Raw genomic sequence first — 24,421 nt, 5'->3', positions numbered from 1 at the left:
ACTCAAGCATAGGTCAACAAGCTCACACCTGCTTATAATTCCCAGACAAAAGTTAAAAATGTAAGTATGCAAGAATATGGCTTGTAAGAAGCAATTTTCCGTTTCTCTCAGCAGTCTCAACAGTTTGGAGTCATAGATGTTTAGATAAATTGGAAACAGTCTACAGGAGAGTAAGAATGTGACTTAAATTATCTAGAACACATGAAAGGCTAAGTGAATCGGGACTGTTTATCCAGAAAAGAAATAATGAAGGAGGCACACAATAACAACCATAATTTGTAAAATGCTGTTTCCAGTGGAAGGGAGTCAGGTTACACAATTGGAAGAACTTTTTAAAAATAGAGACAGAGAAGCCCTGGGCTGCCTGCAGGTCATGGAGCCTTCGTTCCTGGAGCTTTTTAACAACTGGTTATCCAAATATTTGTCACGAGTCATATAAAGATAACTGATCTTGTCTAGGCAGTAGAGGATGGACTACATGTCTCTTCAAGGTCACCTTGAGCTCTGTGATTTTATGGAGGGTGGACAGAACAAGTCTGCAAAGTACATCTCAGGCTAAATGTAGCGTCTCAAACAATTTCACTGGAAAAGGATCATTCATTCATTTACTCAAACGTGCCTTGGAAGATCACTACAACTACCTGTAATGTTCACTCAATCCATTAGGAAAAAAGAAGAATTAACTCTGGAAAACACTTTAAATGAAGAATTTCTTTAAATAGTATGATTCTGAAAGACCACAAAGGTATACCCAACATATTACAGCTTCAAAGGCAAACGTCATCAGAAAGTTACTGCAACAAATTACTCATTCACTTTCAAATAAACACAGAATTAAAAATAAAACTAGAAAGAGAATTCAAGCTTACTGCTTCACCAGTTTTTCCAAGGTTTCCTTGATCTCCTTGTTCTCCCTGTTAAATGTAGAAAACAGATGATGTAGCTCATTAGAAAAGTAATTTCTTTCATATGTGTACATTAAAGTCCTCTATTTTTCTAGGAGCCTCTTTATTTTCTAAATTACGTCTGCCAATTAAAACTTTAGAAGCTAAAATAAAGCAACTAGCAAAAATTTAATTTTGTCGGCGGCTAATTTAGATTTTGTAGAAAGATGTAAGCACTATCCTAATGTATTTAGAACTTGCCCACAAAAATGGAAACTATGTAATTAAGGGTTCACTAAACAAATTAAGTCAGCAAATACAAAAAATGAATGATTTAGTTTTTATTTACTTCTTCCTTTCAGCAAATTACTTGCATTATTTCACAACTGCTTCAAAAGTAAATGTTACCTGTGCACACTATTGGTGACTGTAATTTTTTTATGAAATAATAGGAAAACTGACATTTGAGTGACATTTTGACAAATTTCTCCCCAAAAGCTTGGAAGTGGCATTAAGTATTAGATTAATTAATTCTGTTCTCCTCGCTGCAAGTCACGTTACGTAACCCCGGAACATTGCGCTATGTATTTTGCAAGAGGAAGCTGGGTGTACGCGCACTATTAATTATCTGGTTACAACTATAATCTCAGTGCCCTGATGAACAGTGATTTGGGTACTCTTTACTCAGATTGCAACTCTGCACTGAGAAATTCTGCTACCACAAGCTCCTCTTTCAAACTGCAGCACTTCATCTCTCTCATCCGCCCTCACATCGCCGAAGTCCTGCCAGTGCAGGAATGCCCTGGGTCCCTTGTTGCTCCCAGGCCCAGCCACCCTCATATTCCCAGGCAGCTAAATCTGTTTGACATATCCCTGTCTCCTAGAGCTGCATAATTTCCTTCTATTAAAAAAACGGGCTCTTGCAAGAAAGCAGAATCACAAGTATGATATATATTTCTATTATATGGAAGCATGTGTACTCATATCCTTTCACTGACATGCCACTCTATATAGCAGTGTATAATTGTACACAGTTGATACTCCAAACACATTTTACTTCATACCATCACTTACCTTTAAACCTTCTGGTCCAGGATCACCTACATAACCTTTCTGTCCTGGCTTTCCCTAAAATAATGATTAGAATAAAATATTGTACACATTTTATTTTTAAGAGATCATTTAATCCCTATTTCTGTGTTTATCAAAATATGTGCACTCAAAAATGTACCGTTTAGTAGTATTTAATACCAACATTTGAAGCTAGTGTATTTATAAATCCATATCTGAAAATACACTGTTGATTACAGCAAATACTGGCACAGTAAGCAGAAATCTGTATTAACTCTTACAGCAGTTAACACAGAGGAAAACCAGTCACAATTCAGGAATCAAACACATTTCAATTTCACTTTAAAAACCATATTAAGGAGACAAAGAAAAAGCAAGGTCATGTTCTCTCCTGGCTAATTCCAGCAGATCAGGAACTCACACTAACAGAATTTGATGTTTAGACTTCATGGACTGACGTCATAACTATCCTTCCTCAACTAGACAAAACCAGCTCAAATATCCTCTCCTCTTTGTTCATGGAATTGATTATTTTAAGCCTCATCTCTCTTGACTAGCATTTTGCTGCTGACAGATCTTGCTGCTATGATACTCAGTTAATAACACGTTACCTGGAAGAAATACAGTAACATCAATCAGAACAGGAGGCCATGAAGCAACAGGATCTTTGAAGCATTTTATAAAATACATCCCTCCCTCTGTTGTCACTCACACAGACCCACAAAGGCATAAAAAATGGAATGCTTTTCTCCTGAATTTTCAATTAGATGTTTATAACTTCATTATGTCTCACTTTTAGGAAGTTGTTTTCCCTCCAGGTGTGCTTTACTTCCTCTACAACACAACTGTTTGGTTATCCAAATAGCATATCCCTACCTAGACAAACTTTCCCCATCTGCTCTGAGCCAAAGACCCTAATCCAGAAGTAAAGGTCCAATGGACTGGGTCTGGCTCTTGAGCAGGCTGCTAATAAGATCACTGAAGCCTGACAACTGCAGAAAGAAAATAAACATTGTAATGATTCAGTAACAAAAACATGCAGATTTCTGTTAAAAGGAAATCATCAGCTGTTGTTCCAGTAGATTGAATAATTGCAATCACAGGAGTCTGTAATGAGAGCTCTCCTTTCCCCATTGTCTGTCCTGAGACAAGAGCAACTAGAGCAACAGATAACAAACAGGTTTCTTCAAAAAAGATGGGATTTTTCCATTTGGGTCTTTTGCTCTGGCTGCTCTATGCCTGTCTTTCAGAGCACAATGTGTGTGTTAGTTTCTGGGCATCTGAGAAATTCTCTACATGGCTTAAAACGATATAGTCTTCGTAGGTTTATGTCTTCTCATATTAATCCTTTTTCTCTCTCTCGTTCTCTCTCTGCCGGCCTGAATGACTTCATTTTGTCCTAAAAGTTACAGCACATATCACTGCTTTAGGAGCAGACTGCTGTTTTTGCCAATGGATTAAAACATGGCACAGCCAAGAATGCAGGGAAAAAGGATGGTGGAGAGAAATTCTGAGAGACTCAGATAAAGCAAGCCATGTCTTTCCACAGAGCTTAGCAAAGAACAAGCGATGGGCTTCTGCAGGTTATTACATGTTGTTTAACTACTTTGCTGCAAAGCAGCTTAAGGTCTTTCTAGAGAGCAAGACTGTAACATAAAATGTTTTAAATGAAATTCACTGAAAGAAAGCTAGTGGCCACTATTAACTACCTTAATAATTTTAATCATATCAGAACTGAACTGGAGTTACAACTTGTAAAAGTTTCTTGGCTGTAGTACCCCAGCTAGGTACCAGCTGTGAAGGATACACAACAGCTGCAAGTTGATCAGGAAATGGAACAAGTGGATTTAACTGGTAAAGCAATTTGAAACATACAGATTTGGCTTTAAACAGAAACGCAATACAACTGTAAATTACACATCAAGGAAAAGCCACTGACAGAAAGTTAAACTAGGGATGGCTGCTTTTCTGCTTGTAGAGCCCTAAGAAAATTACTCTTCCAGGCCAGGGCAATCCCAAAGGAAATATATGTCCCCTAAAATATTGGCTGAAAGTTCTGCCCTTCCCTTTTGGGAAGCGGCAACCACCTGTGCTTCCTTTTACCTCACAACGGGTTGACAAAGGTGTGTATATTTTAATACAAATATCTCTCACTATCACTCCATTCCCATGCCTCCACAAGCTTCTCACATGCCTTCAGCCCACAGGAAGACATACCACCTTCAGAAAATACTGCACTGGGGGAGCAGGCAGCTTTGAAGGCACTTTTTGTTATCTTCAGGAGGAACTTCTCACCTTACAACTATACAAATACCCCCTTTCCTTTTACACGTGTATCTCAGAAAGGAATCAACTCACAACAATTCCTTTTCACGTTCTGGTTTAAAAACAATCTCCCCCCCTTTAGAGGCATTATCTGCTCCAACAATGAAGATACAAAACCATAATAAAATGCATCAATGCTTGTACTGACTGAGCTGAGCTTCACTGACAGTTACAGTGTTAATATTTAGATAGCCTTTGAGAAGGAATTATTTGGGAAGAAACTAAATCAACACAGTCACTCCTTTAATGTGGCATCTACTGTACTTTCACAGGACAAAAAGAAATACTAAAAAAATCAGCATTTTTTTTTATTTAGAAGGATTAATTTAAGAGAATGTAAGTATTTGGCTTTGGAATAGAATGGGTGGGAAGAAATGAATGAAAAGAATGAATTTTGGAAAGAAATGAATGAAAAATCAAACCCTGTGATCAGATTCAGCTCAAAAACCTCTTCCTAAACTCAAACAGGCTGAACTTTGTGGAACCTGAGATATATCCTGAGTAAGTGGGGAAGCATTCTTAGTGGTTTTTTTTAGACATGGAAATTCTTTTCCAAGCTGAGACCTGGGAACTGTAGTGCAGGCTCATATTCACCTTCTGTTCCAGCAGAGGATGATCTATTTTGCTGGCAGCATTGTTCAGGTGGGACCCAGGGTTTTTTGGTCTAATGTACATTTTTTAAAGCAAATGTTACAAACGAGAATGGGGTGGGGGTGGTGGGGAGGAGGAAAATGAGGTGAAAAATTATGGCTGCCTGCTTGGTGCATGCCTAAACCTGAACTGGGGGCTGAGCACTTTTACCTGAAAACCACCTAGTAGAAGAAATGAGGAATTCCAGAAGCACTAGAAACCTGTTCCATTACTGTCCAAGAGAAAACTAGAAAAGTTTCATAAGAATAACCAAAGGTTTACCATATATCACCTACAAGGATATTTCACCTAGTTTAGACAAACCTTAGGAAAGTCAAGATAACAGCGGCTGAAAAGAGGATTAACCTATTAACCATGCCTACAAATAAGATCTGTAGGACAGGAACGAAGGTTGTAGGGAGAAAGAAACAGGCAAGACTTTCAGATAGAAAGGCTACACATTAGGAAAAAACATCTGTAAAACAGGCAAAGGACTGAAGCAGATTGCCAAGGAGAATGAAAAAACTCCATCCCTGGAGGCTGCAAAAAACAACTTAGAGACATAGCTATCAGCTAAAGGCATAGCTGACAGCTAGTGGTGCCTCAAGGCCATGCATGGCCAGACCACTTCTTCAGGTGTCTCTCAGGGACCTCCCCTGCCTCCATAGCTGTTTAATTAGTACAGTGACAATACAATTTTGGTGGCTTTTCCTTTCAGATGTAAGCATTTACTTTTTTAAACTCTTAATGGAAAATGGAAACAAAGCCTATGTAAATTAAACGAATGTGAACTTGCAAACAAGCAAGCATAATTTAAAAAGACCAATGTGTCCAGCAGCTTACTGACTCAGTCCTGCTAAACTGTATCAGATTTAACAACTTGATGATTGGGACTCTTTCTCTCTCCAATGCCATCACACAGGCTATGTTACAGGTGAGAGTGAAGCAGCAAGAGCAAGCAGAGATGGCAACAGCGTTCTGAGCAGCAGTGTGAACAAGCTGGTCCAGAGCTGTGAAACAGCTGGAGCCAACAGGAGCCATAGAATTCAGGCAAGAGCAGATGGGGCCCGGGATGAGAAGGAAAACCAGGCAGGGCTCCCCATCAAGCAAAACTGCTGTTTTCCCTACCTCTCATTTTGGGAAGGGATGTTAGCCAGGAAGCTACTCAAAAACGTCTGGTGACAGCAATGCTAGGGCCCACCTCAGATCCACACATTCTTCTCTTAACAGCTTGTTGTGAGAGAGAGAAACCAGGGAGCCATAAGACAGGCCAACAGTGTGCACGTTTCCCATTGAGAGAAATCAAAATCAAAATGATTTAGGTTGAACTGACCCAAAATAGATTAAAAATATTTCAGTTTCCTAGGTTACACAGAAATTTCTCTCTTGGGTCACTTTGACACCAGCTGATGGTGGCCTGTGCATGCCCAGTGACGCAGAGAATGTGAAGGCAGGTGTCTCACTGCCCATGAGTCACCCGCTGCAGCATCTTCTTTTCCAATTGCCACAGTACAACGTCGGAGATACTGTCCAACCATGAAGCCCGTCCCAAGGAGGAGACTCAAAGTAAGATGCAGCCAAAATAAAAATTTCCATGAGGCTCTTGGCTGAAGCTCAGGCAGATTAAACTGAATATTGAACTGAGTCACAAAGTACTTTGAAATTCTGTTCATTTTTTTGCATGTTTTCCTGAGCTAAAAGAGGTTTTTTTGTTTCTGTTTTTTGTTTTGTTTTTGTTTTTTAATTAAACAACTAATCCATAAGCATTTTAATATTGTTTCTAATGGAAAGCAAATTCCTAGCTTTGCCTAGCTAATGAACAGGAAAAATGACATAGGAATATGTCACTCTAGAACCAGGAAACAATGGGAATCACCTTCTCAAGTTCATGCAAGAAATGGGAAATCTTCCAAAATGAAGATCAAGCCAGTGATTACCACACATAAGCAAATCAAAGGTAGAAGATTATATTGCTTTCAATAAACTTAGTGACACTCCTGTAGTCCCTAGTGAAGGTTAGTACTATTTTTAGCTTAGATTTTTTTCTAACAAAATCAGCTTCAAGTCCACTAAAATACTCTTAGACACTATCACATTTCTATAACTAACAAAATTGCTTGTCAGTTTTAAACTTTTATCTGTTAAAACATGTCAGCAGAAACAGCATTGTGACATTCCAGCTTTACTGTTTTTAGCAACTGTCTATGACATCAGTTTGAAAATGATTTCTTAAAGCATGAGCCCTTTATATTTCTCCCTGAGCCAAGTCTCATGGGGAGTTCTTCCCTAGTTTAAATATTTTGATATTTAGATGATAGCTGATTCAGTGCCTAGGAAGTGCATGGTGGTTTCATTCGCCTCAGAGGAGCACCATAAGTAGTTTGTTGTTGACTCTTTCTTTTTCAAAAATTTTATTTTGTGCACTATGGCTGTGTTTTCCTTTCAAATCCGTGTATGGAAAACCATTTCTCCTCGCAGTTCTGCTTTGAGCATGCACTGAGGAAAGAGATATATTTATTCAGGAGATGCCATTTTAATGCAGTCACTTCTCACAGTAAATTTACCTTTTAAAGCAGTACTTCTGCTGAAAAATAGTCTACCCTAACAAAAATACTTATACTCACTCTTGGGCCGACTCCTCCAATAGGTCCAGCTGGTCCTACTTCTCCCTAAAAGAAATTAGGACTTCAATAAGCTTGATGTCAAGTCTAGCTTTAAAAAAAAAATAAATCTGCAGATAACTTAGTATTTATTATATCATCTTAAGTTTGCTTCATATGTGTTTGTGTACAGTTCTGATGGAAACACTATAAGAGAGACTAAACTAATCTGATTTTAGACAAATTCATTAGCCAGAAAGCCATGCCCTATGCAGACACTAGATGCAGTCAGAAAAGCTGTGAAACTGTTGGTATACTTAACATTATAGCAATATTTTCACAATTGTGAGCAGGAAGAGTCTCAGCAATGATGGGTCAACCTCCCTGCCTACCCTGCAGTTACTCTTTTCTAGCAACATTTGACACTTTCTGACTATATAAGCAGCAGGAACATTCCTGCTTTTCTCCTCCATGTTGCTATGGCACAGCCACTAAGTCAGCCAAGCCATTTTTCCAGGGTTTACCCTTGTCTTTTGTCAGGAATGGAGGGAGGATAAGGGTCAGGCTTGTCAGGTGTGTAAGAGAAGAAATGAGACACTGCTTGTGCTGCGCAGTGCACTGATATAATTACACATGCTGGGGAACTGCAGTGTTAATCCTTCAGGGTTCGCTCATTACATGTTATATTAAAGCATGAATTTGTATCAATGCCATGCCAGGATATCATGCTGTGATCATTTTTTGGTTCACTGATTCTCCTCACTATGGAAGATTTTCTATAGCTTTGGGAGGAAGCAGTACACTATCTTTTCAATTACAAGTGATAGGAAACAGAGGAATTAAGAAATTTCTATCTGCAGCTTCCTGACTTCTAACTAAACAGATCATTTTGCCTCTGTTAGCTTTTACTCACTCAATATCTGTCATGGAAGCCCATAATTAAGCTACTTAGAAGTCAAGAGATCTATCCCCAGAATAATTGATTAAATTATTTCTCATGTTAATTACTTCTAGCCTAAGAGACACAAGTTTTTATTTTTATGACGATTAAGAATACTCAATAAATGTGTAAGATGAAAAGCTGCCTCCTCCCCCTTCAATTAATAGGAGTCTAACTGTTTACCTCAGTGTGTCTAGGATACTGTAATTAAATTGATATATGGTTTCTATCTCCATATGAGTCCCACCTGCCATCTCCCCAGTGTAACTAAAAGAACCATATCCCACTCTGGATACATATCATCTGAGATTCTACTGAAATAAACCACATAATGGATGTACAGCCCTGTAAGGTCACTAAAATCTCCTTACAACACCTGCCAAAATGCAAAACAAATGTGAAATTTTGCATGACATCACCATATACACCTAACCATTGTTGTCTAACCCTCTCACCCCTCGGAACTTTTTCTTTTAAACATAATCTCTTGATTGGATAATTTTTCCATCTTACCTCTACTCCTTTGGGTCCTTGTGGCCCTGGAGGTCCTCGGTCACCCAGAAGTCCCTAAACATCCAAACACAGTGAGAACTTACATCAGCTAACAGTTTCTCTCCTCTTACAAACCTGGACAGAAATGCAAAGCTGAGGAAGTAGACCTCATTTCTTACCATTGTTATTAGGATTTCCCTTAGGAAGCCAGGAGAAGATGCAGCAGAATTTTAATGTCTGCTGGAAAACCGAGTATCTTACAAACTTTTACTACATAGATTTTTCTGAAGGTTTTTTCATTTGTCTTTTTAAAAAGGAAATAAGAAAATACTGGAGCTCACAAATGAACAATTCCTCTTTTTTGAAGACATAAAGCATACCATCGTATTAAGATTAAAGCAGAACCAATGTAACTCTTACAGATCTCCAATTTAGGTAGTCTTTAGCATAACACGTGATGACAATATTGCAATGGAAATTAACTACAAAGTTAATTTAAACTACCAGCTTATCCAAAACTACTTGTGATTTTCAGCTCTTACTTTTCTGTCAGGATTATAATCAGCTTCCCGGAGATAAAGCACCTATCCTCTGCCAACTCTGAGTTTGTATGACTACTGACACCAACGTTTTCAAAACTTTGTTAAAATGACTTTGCAGCTAGCAGTATGTCAAAAATCTCAGTCATCCCAATTACAATGGTAGTAATTGGGAAAAGCACTTGACCTGGCATACGACAAAAAAAATCCTAAAAATCTGTGTAAACATATTATTATTCTTCTGGGAAAGCTAAGCTTAAAAATATCACATAAAGAAACAAGAACAAAGAAAATGCCCTTTAGGAGAGATATGATTAGCCTCTGAAGAAAGCAATGGTGGGAAGTTCCAAATGTAAGCCTTATTCATTGCTTACTAATGACACTGAAGTCTAGACAGAAGGTGCAGGCATTAGTCCAGTAACAGTTTACTTCGCATGCATAATGAAATGGAACAGCCCACCTCGAGATACTGAGTTTTGTCAAAGAGCCCATCAGTCTGGGAAAGACTGGGGTGGACTGCTGTTTGACATACTATCACAGGAGTGACAGGAGGGCTTTTAGTAGCACTATGTAAGTAATGTTCTTGTATAGTTCGTCACAAAATTTTTTCATGGCCAGAACTTGTTTTATTCTAATAGCAATGCACATTAGGAAATACAGCTTTCAGAACAATGTAATTGCACAGTGGAAATGTTACCAACTCTGCTACTGTACACACCCTTCCACTGCACTTAACTGGATCTGGAAAAAAGTCCCAGATTGTAAAATGAATATTAAGACTAAATGAAATTTCCATCTCCTCTTTGCGGTTTCAGGCAACAAATAGAAAAAGAAGTTAGTCACTAGACGTGTGCCAAAGTGTCTGGAAAATATCGAGGGAGTCAGCAAATGAAGGTATCTTATATTTCACATATATAACTTCCCAGTTGACCATCCCTTCCAGAAGTGGTGAAACTCCTGATAGCCACTTCTATTAAATGTGTTATCCAAATAAACATAAAGGAGCAGAGGAAGGAAGTTCTCAACTACTTCCATGGTATAACACACACTGCTGGAAAAACGACAGTTGTAGTCAGCATATTCTGACCATCTTTTCCTCTCACTTTTTCCGGTTACAGAGCATAAATACTTGCAAGAATAACATAGGAAACAAACTAAATTATTTCAGAACTTCTTAAAAACATTCTTATTCCCTTTTTTTAAATTTCAGTGTGGGTTGGGTTGTTTTTGGTTTTTTTTATTAAGTGGTGGATCGAGATCAAACACCTTCTAAAATATTGTTTCCAAGCTGAGTAATGTGCTGTAGACCAAATTACATAACGAATCCTTTGAACATAATTTCAGATAGGTCAGATTTGCTGATTACTGCACTAATTTAGGGAAAATTGACAATCCAGACCTTCTACTGGTATTTAGACATGGCTGATCACACTGACAGAGCTTAAACTTTCCACCAAAAGGCTGAATTTCTCCCATTCCAACTGCTAAAAAATAAAGCTTACCCTGGTTTCTTGGCTTTTAAAATTGGTATTGCTTCTGAGGAAGCATAAACAAAAACATGAGGAAAAGAGCAGCACAGTGAGAACAGTTTTCTAAAAATAAAAGCTGGAGGAAATTTTTTAAAACTGCAGTGAACAGAAGACAGCTGGTAATCCCGAAAGCCAAACATTTCCCGTGTTTTATGCAGCCCTTCTCCCTTGGTACTAGAAGCAGTGTAAGAATTTTTCCAGTTTGGTCATCTTCCTTTTCAGATGTAAGCCATCAGTTCTCCCTGATTAGAGCAGGCTGTCTAAGCTTTTTGTCACTATGACCAAATATGCTGGAGACCACTGAATCTTGTTCAGCTTTGTAATTTCTGTATCAAAGGAATACAGAATCTTAAACTCGGTGAGCTACCTTTTAGTACTTTTTTTTTGCTAGAATCTGTGACAAGGCAATAGATCAGTAATGTATGTTTTAAACATCAATCTAATTCTACAAAAAAAAAATCTAATTTAATACTGTGGAAGAACATGATTCCACTTAGTAAAGCAACTGGGCAGCAACTGGGCAACAGGGATTAGATCTCAGTCACATCATTCATGTATCATCTTGGAGGATTAAATCTGATCTGCAGTTCAAGAACCATTGTATTTCTTTTCTCCTATTTCCCCTTAATGCTAGACAGAGTCTTGCATCAAAAGGTTAAATACTCTGGTAATCCAGAAACACAGAAGCAACCGCCACTGCAATGGTCAGTAACACTCATTCATATTAAAGGCTGTTAACATTATACATACATACAGACAGACGAGTTAGCAAAGTAATATATTAGAACTAAAGAAAAAGTCCACATCTGTCTCTGGAAATGTATTTTAACTTCTCTCCAATTTGTTGTATTCGATAATGAGTCCTCAGCCTTCCTAGTAAATTCATGTCTGGGCTATTTTGGGACAAGGCTTTTGACACAGTTGAAAGATACGAGATGCAGGAAAGATTGGCTATGGCTTGGGCAAATGGATTATTTGAGATGTTCTTAAGAATTATTAACTGTAGCATGGAGGGATTGTTACAATCTTCCTACAAATAAGACTGTATCTTTAAACTACTTACTGCTCCCTGTCCTATGTTTTCTTGAGTAGTCTGCCAGGGAATTTGACAATTCTGTTGATGGGAAATCTTGTAATTTCCATCTCTGTTTATTCATGGACAACTTGCATGTTTCTGCCCTCTGGTTTACTTACAAAGCTCAAAAAGGCCCTTCATTGTGGTAGGATAAATAAACTGTCTCTCAGAATAGAGTCATTCAAGTATCCTTCTCTGCATCTAGTCCCACTTGTTTGACTCCTCCTGAAATACAAATGCCCAGAACTGTGTGTGCTACTTAGATAAAGTCTTCTCGTGCTTTGTGCAGTGGCGTTAATGAGACACCTTGCCTCATGTGTTCTAGAATTTCACTTAATTTCTAACCACCACATCGTGCTTTTATTTCAGAGAGATCACAGTGCCTTTCTTCTTGTCAGGTGCAAAGCTCTATGTTTAGAGCAGGATTTTTTATTTCAGTCCCTGCATGCATCAGTCCGAAGTAACAGAAGTGAGATGAATTAGTACTAAGCACAGTTTTTAATATTATCTAAAGATGCTCAAGTCTATTTGATATACAAATTTGATTCCAGCATACTTGTGCCTATTTATCAGTGAAAACGCAATGCAAGAACTGTCCCAAGGCTGGTCAGTGAGGAACTTAATTGGTACTTGCCTTTCAACAACAAGTAGTCAATCTTTAGATATTATTCAATCACCTTCCTCTAGGTTAATTTCTGACCCACTTGCATTTTTTTATACTGTCTCTATCTTTCCCATTTTGAACAAAAGTTTTGTATGTGGTTTTATCCAAAGCTTCACTGAAAACTCGATATACATGAATTATCTCCTAAACTGAGTCCAAAATATTAGTCTACTAAAGAAAAGTGGCTAAATTGATCTAGTGTAGTCATTTTTTGCTAGATAAATTTTATCCATTTTTATTATTTTATCAATTATTTAATCTGGTGCGTGAATTTTATCCATTTTTCCATATCTTTAGCTACTATTTCTTTCAAAATTTGTTAAAAAAAATAAAATCTGTATTACTCAGGTGAGACTAGAGAGATTTGCATGCACTTGGCATGTGTTTTATTTAAATATAGGTGAAATATATGCTCCTTTCTAGCTACACTGCATTTTCTCCAAATTTCCTTGCACTTAACTTGCCATTACATGCTTTCATCTAACACAGTAATTACCCTCATAACTGCGTGGACAGCATTAAATATTAGATTAACTTCCTCATATAAATACCTGAGGCAAAGTCCCTGTATTTTGACAGTAAGATTAGCTTCTCATAATGCCAGTGTCCATCTCTCAGAGCTTTTCCTCAGAGATTTATACTGTTTATTGTTATGAATAAGTTTTCATACAGTCTTACCTTAGGACCTTCAGGGCCATTTAATCCAGGTACACCAATATCTCCTGGAAAACCCTAAAGAAATCATACAGTCAAATGAGTTACAGCATAGGAATGTTTCCAATGCACTTGTTTTGATTCTGTTCATTCATTTAACAAACCTGAATCACAGAAACAAGAAATAGACTTGTTCTACAATCCCCAAAATGTCAAAATCCATTACGCTTCCTTGAAAGGACTTGGATAACTGACAGATTTTAGGCAGCTTTCACTAAACTCAATTTAGCAGATGTCGGTATGGGTTTCGTTTCTCTTCACATAAGACTTTTTATCCACTAAGCAAGGTTTGAAATAAAACAATTGGATTCGTCTTGATGCACAAAAAAACCCACAAAGCAGCCAGCACCAGGTCCTGTACTCATGAATTCAACTGTTTTGTGTTGTGTTTTTTTTTCCTTTTTAAAAAAACAAAACAAAACAAAACACCTTAAGGAGCAGCTGAAGCCCTTTAATCCTTGGCTGCACTTTAAGGACAAGATCACTGCAAGATTAAGAAAAGGGTAGAAAGCCTTTTGCCTCCAAATCAGCAGGTGCTAATCCAGGTCTGGCTGGCAGTAACTGAAGGTCACCAGCATGTAGCATTATTCAGAATAAGCCTTTGTGAAATAGTGTGTGGTACAGGTCTAGCTGTTGGTAAAGAAAAAAATGAATATGCAAAGAAAATGAATCAACTAAAATTATCACCCCCAAACCACCTGGCCCATAGGCACTGAGTAGGACACCATGAGGATGCCTATATGTCAGAGGAATTCAGTGACAAAATAGATTGCTTTATAAGGAATTACTGTATTTTAAGGAAACAAAAATGATGCAGCTAACCCTTATGCAATACAGTAGTGAGTTAAATTTCATAAACATCCAGTGAAGAAACTTGTATATAATCTTTCTATTTGTCTGATAAAGTAAAGCACTGGTAATTGACTCTTTAGCTAGTGCAGGATGTGCTATGTCACCTTCCAAGATGGTATTTGATTTTGTTATTTATATAAACTTCTAAATGCCATTAAATCTTACCTATCTGAAAACAGAAAGACTGCCACTGAAAAGTTCTTCCGCTGAGTAAAATACTCACTACTACCTCTGCGTACATCCATTGCCTAACAGTAGTAAAACCAAGTTTCCTTCTATCTTAGCAGAAAATAATTTCAGATTAAAAGTTATAAATATCACTCTTTGCATGCATACTTTTTCAATAACCCAAATGAAAGCATTGTGCATGTTCAGAACAATTCAAAGAACATCTCATAAAGAACTTCCAGCATGAAATTCTGTCTGGCACTCTTCCATACTAATGCAGGCTAATACATGTCATCATTAAAGCTTCAAGAGTCACTTTTTAGGTTCTCTAAGCAGGAAAGAAGTATTAAATAAAAAGCCTCACTAGGTGGATAATAATTAACCCTACTCTATTCTTCCAGAACAGCTGAGCTTCAAATACCATTTCTAATGATTATTTCTAGTTAGCTAAGATTAATTAAAAAAAAAAACCCTCAACTTACAGAGGTAAAGAGAAATAACATTAAAGCAAGTGGTTTGGATTGCAAATATTTTTAGGTGTGTTTATATATTACAGAAAAAATAAAGATATAAACCAAAATATGAAACAGAATTATACTTACTTTAACAAAATCAGTTTTAGCACTTGAATGCTAATGAGTATTAAAGCAAACCACTAAAGAGTGAAAAAGAACTGATCTCAGTTTTCAGAATAGATGGAACAACCCTAACACACAGCATTTCACAAAACATCACAGTGGCAATTTCTTTTTTCCACAAAGCAGCTAACTACTAGAAGAGCTGTGCAACAACTCCGACATGCCTATAGGTGGCACATAACACATTATTCACATGCGACCAAGGCACCCACACTGATACCTAAAACACTCTACAGTCGGCCTACATTTCTATACAGCTCATACGAGGATTTTTAAAAAATCCTGACCACATTTATATACTGAAATACACTGAAGAGTTAGGTCAATTCTTCGGCAGTTGATAACTCATCCTTTCTTAATTTTAAATTTGCTTATTTACAGACATTAAATAGTTACTGGGGGGGTTTTGTACATCTGTAAATCTTTAACCTTCTAATGTGTGAACAAGTGCTAAATGCTGACACAGGGACAATTCTCCTCATGGCAATAAACATTCCAGAAAATAACCTGTCAAGAAAAATGTCTATTTAGAAAGATCATTACACTTTTATAAGGTAATATGTCCACTTATTTATTTATTTATGCAAATACTTCTAGAATAAATCCACAGTAAGAACTATGAGTTGTAAGTGTTGACAAGTACTATCACAGAACAATCATAGAATCATAGAATGGTTAGGGCTGGAAGGGACCTTACAGATCATCTAGTTCCAACCCCCCTGCCATGGGCAGGGAAACCCTCCACTACACCAGGTTGCCCAACGCCTCATCCAGCCTGGCCTTGAACACTGCCAGGGATGGGGCATCCACAACTTCGCTGGGCAACGTGTTCCACTGCCTCACCACTCTCAGAGTGAAAAATTTCCTTCTTATATCTAACCTAAATCTGCCCTCTTTCCGTTTAAATCCATTGCCCCTTGTCCTATCACTACATGCCCTTGTAAAAAGTCCCTCTCCAGCTTTCCTGTAGGCCCCCTTTAGGTACTGGAAAGCTGCTATAAGATCACCCCGGAGCCTTCTCTTCTCCAGGCTGAACCCTAACTCTCTCAGCCTGTCTTCATAGCAGAGGTGCTCCAGCCCTCTGATCATCTTCGTGGCCCCTCCTCTGGAATCATGACAACCTTTTCACACCAGGCAAAGTCTTAGGACTTGAGAGCACTACTGGCCTGAGAGCATCAGCACTAGCAAAGCCTTTAAAAGTTTAAAACCTTCATGATTTTAATCTTTGCTGTAAAGCTGGATTTAGTCTTTTCCTCTCGAGCACCACCAGACAGAAAATGCAGATGCTATGGCAGTATTAGAGCACTTTTCCCAAGATGTTCTCACATTAAAAATCCTTGAGACAACTAATAATCCAGAACACAGATAGTTACTTCAGATAATTCCAGAAAATGAATGAACCAGAAAGGAGTTCTTAAAACACCTCAGCAATGGTGTTTGCCATTTGGATTCTGAGTAGTGAAGAGGTATATATTTCGACCTATATCTGAATTTGCCAAGAGCGGCAATTCAGCAATTACCAATTCAGCAGCAAGCTCCCTGTGAAGCTACTAGAGATTAAATATCCATTATTTTTCCGTAAGTGAAAGGCCAGGAGATCAATATATAACTTCCAGTATAGACTATTTAAGGGAAAATAAATAAACAAATAAATAAAATTGCTCAGTATTATGACTTCTACTAAGGAAATGCAAAGCACACATTCTGATCTTCCCATCAGCCAGAAGCCTGGCATCTGGTAGGTTACGAATTATTTTCAAAATCTTGGAGATGTGGCCTTTTGCCAGCAAGCAAACTAGAGGTGGTGTCAGAAAAACCTGAAGTACCAGCTATCTCAACACAAACACGCTTTAATCTTGCTGTGAAAGTGTTGCTTTTTGTACTGAATACATTTAAATATATGAACAATAGCAATACATATGTTAATTTTATAATCTTTAATTAACAATAAATGCAGAGATGATCAGACAGCTGCTATGTCAAGGCAAGCCTTTTTATATTGAAGTCCATGCCTCAGAGATAAGCGAACTGCAAAGGCTGTTGTTTTTCTTTTGTTTGTTTTCTTGTGTGGCTGCTAACATGGAAGCAGAATATCAAAAATGTTTGGAAATTACACTCCAGTTTCACTAGGAATTGTCTTACATTTGCAGTATTCCACTCCAAGCTGTTTCCACACAACATTTGCCAGCATTACTATTAGTCACTGACCCTCGTGCCCTCTAGCTCCTCAGCAGCCTTCGAGGGGATCAGGACACGAGCACTGGTGCAAGGGCACCACAGAGCAAAAACCTCTCCAGGGACTGTGGTGGTCCCTTCAGTTGCCAAGTTTCCCTGCTCCAACATTATTTCATTAAATCACATGCTGTGTTTCATGTGAATGAGAATTTAGAATGCATTTTCAGAAGCTATACTGACTGGATGCAGCCCCTGAACTTCAATAAGAAACTTTAGAGCTTTATTACTAATTATTATCAAATTACAAAAGGAAGATTTCTGCATAGAACTATAATCTCTCTAAACTGAGAAAACAAGCTGTGATTTTGTATTTTAAAATAAAAATTGTTTATTATTCTTCTGAAAGGACACACTATGCAGAAATACAATTAAATTTTTTAAAAAATCTATTTTTTTCTCAATACAATTTTAGAAATGTCAGTATTCACACAGTTAGAGGACTTTGCTCTCTGACACTTGTACAACTGCATGACAGCGTCAAAAATGTGTCAAGTATAAACATGGAAGTAGTAAGAAAAAAGATTTGAAATGAGCTTTCTTCTGTGTGTGCCAATCTAGCCAAAGTTTAATGCCAGCATTTTTAAAAGGCAGAGACAAAACTTTAATTTTTTCCTGCCAACCTTCAATTCTGATTTTGGAAAGGGTGGAGGAAGAACTCTAACAGTACAAATTACAGAGAACACAAAAAGGACAATCATGGATTACAGCATACAATACAGGAGAGCTTCACAATTCACTGTTGCTAAGAAGTCAGTAAAACGATGCTGGTTGCTTTATGCTTTTGTCTAATTGCACATGGCAGATCTGTTCAGCCATGCTCACAGAAACACTAGTGATTGATTTTCTTGTGAAAGGCTTAAAGTCATCAGTTTTCCAAATGTTATGCATCATCCTTTAAAACCATCTAGTGCATATAAATATTATACGCAACACACATTAGAACCACTATATTTACAAGAAGTAGTACCGAGTGTGATCTACTTTATGGCATGAGCAAGGCCCTACACCAACCCTTCAAAACATGTCATTCACAGACCTGCTTGGCTTCTTGATGGCCAAGAAGGTGGCTGGTGATTCAACTGACTAACTGGCACAGCAGCACTGGCCACCTATCAACATATTAATGACCAAGTCTTGAAGTATTCAGTAAATCTACAATATGAAACATTAAGAGCTTTTGTAAGAACTTCAGTGCAGACCCACTCCAAGGATGAGACAGGATTTCCAGAGGGACCTTGGCACAGCTTGGTTAGAGCTACACGTGCTGTTGAACTCTGTTTAACAGTCTCCCTGTCTGCCCTGAAGACTTCCAGTAGTCAACCCACAAGGTGCACCACAGAAGAGGTGGTCTCTTTAGCAATCATGGCTCAAGGAGACCTTAGCCACCTGACCAGTTATTTTCACAAGTCTCAAAAATCAAGCCAGTCATTCAACATCAACAGCTACTTTTGTGGAACTTTCCAATACACATAAAAATGCTAAGCAAAGAGATGTATATTTTAAAATTTTGTTCTGACTTATGGTGAAAACAAGGATCAAATGTGGGCATTTTTTAGGGGACAGAAATATCAGATTATGTACTTATTTTAAAATATTCAGGCTTGTTCTTTGTGTTACAAGTCCTCCAAAAACAGTTAAATTATCCTCAGTTAAATTAGTTTAATTAAACAGTTAAATTAGTCCTCAGATTAAGGTCTGAGGAATGGGTCTTCTTTCAGACATGCTTTTAATGATCTCAGTGGCTGTGTGATTAGGCAAAGCCTGAATACAGAGGAAAGTCATCAGGAACAATTCTGTGCATTTTGAGAACTGAGTATTCCTAACTTTAAACATTTGAAAAGAGACTAGTAACTAATACTCAATGAAAATCCTTGTGCAAGAGGAACTCTGTTCTCTTGCAGGAGGATTATTTCAATGTATGTTGCTTCTGTGCTGCTGACAACTGTACGCCCATACAAATCAGACCATGTCTAGACTAAGGCCAGAACAAAAAAGTAAGGCAGAAATTTCAAATTTATTTCCAAGACTACTGTTTCTTCTAAGATCAACACCAAAACCCAAGAGCCAAAGCAGTGCAGGTGTTTAAAACCAAATAAAAAACATTTAAATATTAGCTTTTCTTACTCTAGGCAGATTCAGAATGTTAGGAGTTAGATAACGCCCTGGTAAGGCAACACCAATCACGTTTTGTTTATTTGCATGTCCCTTCTTTTCTAGTGAAGTCTCATGACAGCTCTCCCTGAAAAATGAAAATCTCCAAGACAACAAATTCTACGCAAACTACCTATAAGGTCTGTGGAACAGACTACAATTGAACAGGCACAGACTGAAATATCATAATCACTCTGAAGAAAAATATAAAACACAGGAGGGTCACATGAACAAGCATTGTTCAATATTATTAAACAGTCAAGATGAATTGAATATTTCTGCAAAATTAATACATATTTCTTGAAAAAAAGATCAGAAAGATGTACTTTGGTCCAATAAATTTGTGAAAGGACCAGTTAAAGATTTTGAGCAAAGGCAAGCAGGAAGTATAAGCAATTCTACAACAAGAACAGTTCTTCGTATGTATGTCAGAACATGCAATTAATTCAGTCATAAAAATGTCTTTATTTCTGTATTTCCTTCAAGTTGTTTGCACATAAACTTATTTTATTTGATGCAGTATTGAAACAGAAGGCTATGGTATCACTGCATTCAAGGCATTGTTAGTACAACCTCAAAATATCATGTGATAAGATAAAACATGCATTAAAAATAAACTTTTTTTTAAAAATTAACAACTCAAAGCAGCCAGTGATTCACTTAAAAGTACAGGCCTTTTCAACTGTTTACTATTATTTGAACGTATCTATCCTTTTCCTTTGTAATGCTATTGCCTTGAGCATGAAACATAGCAGCTGAATCCCATATGAGTACCTTCCTGAAAGAATAAGTGAACGACTTCAGATCAAAATACTGCACAGATGAAAAAGTTCTATTGAAGATAGTGACTAATGCTCCCTCTGCTCCAGATGAAACCTATTTACAATACTCAGAGCACGTCTGAAGGCACATCAGAAAGGAAACTATAACCCTCATTCTTGGGGGATAATTAAATGTGATTCATAGAGCAAAATTTATAAAATATTCTGAATACACACGGAAGCCTGTTAAAGCCTTGTCTAATTTCGTTCACTTTAACAATAAGCATTACATACTTCATCGTACACAGTAAATACAGGCATTGTGGGTTAAAAGAGTCAGACCAGCACTTTCCAGTTGTCATACCAATAAAAGAAAGCTCTCTAGAAATTTGAAATTTTGTCTGTTCAGTTTTATATGCATGACAAAGCAGGAAAATGTGTAAACTGATGAAGAATATGCTCCAGAAAGCGTGTACTAAAGACATCCACTGCTTTGTGAGCAGCATGCATTCAGGCACACAACAGATCCTGGCTCTGCGGCAACATACCGAGAAGAGAATTTGGCTTGACATGGTAGGACTTCTGTGCTGAAAAAAATGGACTTGGCAGTCAACCCTTGTATGGCTGCTCAGAGAGCGAACACGAGACCTCTGACCCTGCCTTTACTCACTCTCGCCCATTAGCACTGCAGTTCTCAAATGGAGCCTAGCTATGAGTGGGTGGCTTACTTCAACTCTGATCTGGTGTACCTAGGCTGCACAGCTGCAGAGGAAAGATTTAGGAAACAATTCACTGCTGACCTGTGTGTAAAAAGCCAAAAACCCAGGAGGATGAATGAAGCCTGCCAGGCCTGCTCCCACTGTTGTGTGCAGAAATAACTACAGACTTCAGCTGCTATAGTGCCTGATTTACAGCAGTTTACACAGGAAGAAAATTAGGGATGTGATTGCTTATTCTTTATACTGGAAATGAAATACATACTCAAAAGTGTAATTGGAGAGACCAAAGGATCCCCAGTTTCTTATTTCACATGTACCCAAAACAAACTTGAGCTTATTTTACATGTACCCTAAACAAGGGACTGGAGCATTCATAAATCCCACTGTCTTAATGTTGGACAGAAGAGAGAGAGATAGTTTGAAGTAGGATCTGACAGATGCTGCCACTGGGCAGATACAGGCTCATGCCTCCCACTTGTAGCAATGCCCAACAAATCCCAACACAATCTTTTTTTTTTTCAAATAAAATCTTTCCTAAAAGGCATATGGTATGGGTTGTCATGTCTATACCAAATTCAATATACTCCTCTTGTAAGACACTAATTCATTACATTCTGCTATTTCCAGAAACATCAAAGGGAACATGCATTATAGGATGTAATGTTTGTTTTCTGCACAGGGTCACAGGCAGTTTGACCATTAAGATAATGAAAGAGGAACAAGGAAAGCAGCCCTGTTTGACCTGCTAGCTGTCTGGTTTTGGAAGAAACATGGTTAGCTATACAGCAGTAGGCTTTTCTTGTAGGAAAATCCACACTGATCGCTCACACTCACACTTCATATATCCAGTTGTGTCTAAATAGTTTCTGACAACAACTAGCTTATTTTTATAAGACAAATTAACAAGGAGAGTAAGATACAATTTCAGTTTTAAGCTATTCTTTTTTTTTTTTTCCCCTTTTTATTACAGAACTTGTAGAATTTCAAATTTGTTCAAGATCCTGGTATACTGCTGTCCTACATCCCTTCTATTTCTGCTATTTCATCATATGTTGACTATGTTTTTATGAATTCAAAGGTGGCAAAACTTCTTGTACTTGGATCAGCCTGGCGTGACTAAAGGCAAGAGAAATATCGCTTTGTAATTTTAAACCTGATATTTTGAAGATCAATATTCAAAGAAAAATACCTGAACACTCAAGCTTTAATTACCTAACAAAAAGCACTTTATTTGCTTTCTAATGGCTGAAGTAATTCTGCACCCTCGAGCAAAAGGAAATGCTGAGCTTTTCAGGCAGGAAATTTTCCCATTCGTATCTGCCCTGAAGGTACTAGCTCAGAAGGATGAATTTCTCCCCAGACCCAAAGGACTGGCATGCCTGGATTGGAATAAGGAACTACGAAGGACTACCAGGATAGGTGTTGGGGTCACCGGGACACAGGCTTCAAGGCCAATTTGATAATTAATCTGCCGCAGGTCTCCCTTACTGGCAGCTATGCAAAGAGAAAAGATGATACAAGGATCTCTTTTGCTAACAGTGAAGAGGCTCACAAAATCTAAAATTCTGAACCACAGAAGGAGGCAGCTCTGGGCAGCATGCACAAGCTTTGTGCCTTTTTCATTTTTACTGAAGGGCACAAAGATATTCTCTTGCCATTGACTGAAACATATTGGCTTATTCTGAAAAGACTATTTTGTGTTCCTACAACACATTTCCAAGTGAGTTTTCTGTCAGTGAGAACTCATCACCAATAAGAAAGTGTGTTTTTTAGGATTTAGAGGAGCTATAACAACAAAGTAATAAAACCCAATAATTTATTCTTGAGGATCAGAGGCCTTGGACTTCCTCTTCTAAAAGGCAAGACTGCAGAGACTTGGTTTGAGGCGATACGCTCCCAGAGTTATTGTATCTCGTAAGGCCAGAACAACCACCATTGCTAATATGTTTCTTCCAGACATATTTTTAAAAAAGTAAATAATCCGTTGGGGGAGGCCGATTTAAAAAACAAAAAAATCTTCATTTTTTGCTTTCATCTCTCCAGCAAGTATATGTGTGTCTGTGTATGCATATGTCCTTCCTGTACAGTCCACAGCATTTTTTACTTTAGCCCATGATACAAACGCCAAAAAGCACCGAAATAGAACAATTCAGAGACTGACTTGGTTTCTGTGTAGACTTCCATAGTATTATAGAGTTCTTAGGAAACTGCACTGCTAGATTCAAGTGCTTGGCAATGCTTCCTATGTAACTGGTGTTTATTCTTTGCATTCCTTGCAAATAAAGTTATTTTGTAAGAGATAAATATGCAACCAGGCTTGGAAAATCCCATTTGTAAGCATGCTGTAGAATTTAACTGCGTGGTGTGGTTGACACGCTGGAGGGAAGGGATAACATTCCAGAGGGACACCTTGACAGGCTTGAGATGTGAGCCTGTGCAAATGTCAAAGTTCAACAAGGCCAAGTGCAAAGTCCTGCATATGGGTTTGGGGCAATCCCAAGCAAAAATATGGGCTGGCTGGAGAATGGACTGAGAGCAGGCCTGAGGAGAAGTTACTTGGCAGTGTTGATTGATAAGAAGCTCAACATGAGCCGGCAATGTGCTCTTGCAGCACAGAAAGCAAATTGTATCCTGGGCTGCATCAAAAGAAGTGTTGCCAGCAGGTCGAGGGAAGTGATTCTCCCTCTCTACTATGCTCTTTTGAGACCCCACCTGGAATACTGCGTTCAACTCTAGAGTCCTCAGCACAGGAAAGACATGGAATTGTTGGGAGTGAGGCCAGAGGAGGGCCACAAAGATGATCCAAGGGCTGGAACACCTCTCCTATGAAGGCAGACTGAGAGAGTTGGGGTTGTTCAGCCTGGAGAAGAGAAGGCTCCAGGGAGACCTTCTAGCAGCCTTCTAGTACCTAAAGGGTGTGTACAAGAAAGTTGGACAGGGGCTTTTTACAAGGGTCTGTAGTGATAGCGCAAGGGGCAATGGATTTAAACTGAAAGAGGGGAGGTTTAGATTAGATATAAGGAAGAAATTTTTTACAATGAGGATGGTGAAGCACTGGAATAGGTTGCCCAGAGAAGTTGTGGATGCCCCATCCCTGGAAGTGTTCAAGGCCAGGCTGGATGGGGCTTTAGGCAACCTGATCTAGTGGAAAGTGTCCCTGTCCATGGTAGGGCAGTTGGAACTAGATGATCTTTAAGGTCCCTTCCAACCCAAACCATTCTATGATTCTATGAATTCATAAATGCAAGTGTGCCTGAGAAACCACATGAGCCTCATTCAAGGTGTAATCCCTAACACCTGGATTCAACAGAGAGCAAATCCTAATCACATAGGCAAAAGAAGCACTACTTTGTTTTCAAAGATCCTGTATATTAATATTTTGCATTTAAAAGATTATGAACAAGAATCTTGTACTTTATGGAGGACAATGAATT

At 38.1% G+C, this 24,421-nt stretch overlaps 1 protein-coding gene across 1 annotated transcript in view; it reads right to left on the bottom strand.

The window, feature by feature from the left end:
- COL24A1 (collagen type XXIV alpha 1 chain) overlaps positions 1 to 24,421 on the bottom strand; it is a 149,148-nt gene that overhangs the window by 63,193 nt on the left and 61,534 nt on the right. The window contains 4 exon segments of the mRNA XM_086617742.1: positions 870 to 914; positions 1,959 to 2,012; positions 8,964 to 9,017; positions 13,428 to 13,481. Coding sequence (XP_086473868.1) covers positions 870 to 914; positions 1,959 to 2,012; positions 8,964 to 9,017; positions 13,428 to 13,481 — 207 coding nt within the window.

The sequence above is a fragment of the Tauraco erythrolophus genome, chromosome 10 (assembly GCF_009769465.1).
Source record: "Tauraco erythrolophus isolate bTauEry1 chromosome 10, bTauEry1.pri, whole genome shotgun sequence".
Lineage (NCBI taxonomy): Eukaryota > Metazoa > Chordata > Aves > Musophagiformes > Musophagidae > Tauraco > Tauraco erythrolophus.
Note: the sequence above shows the minus strand (reverse complement) of the source record. Positions and strands in the feature narration are given on the sequence as shown.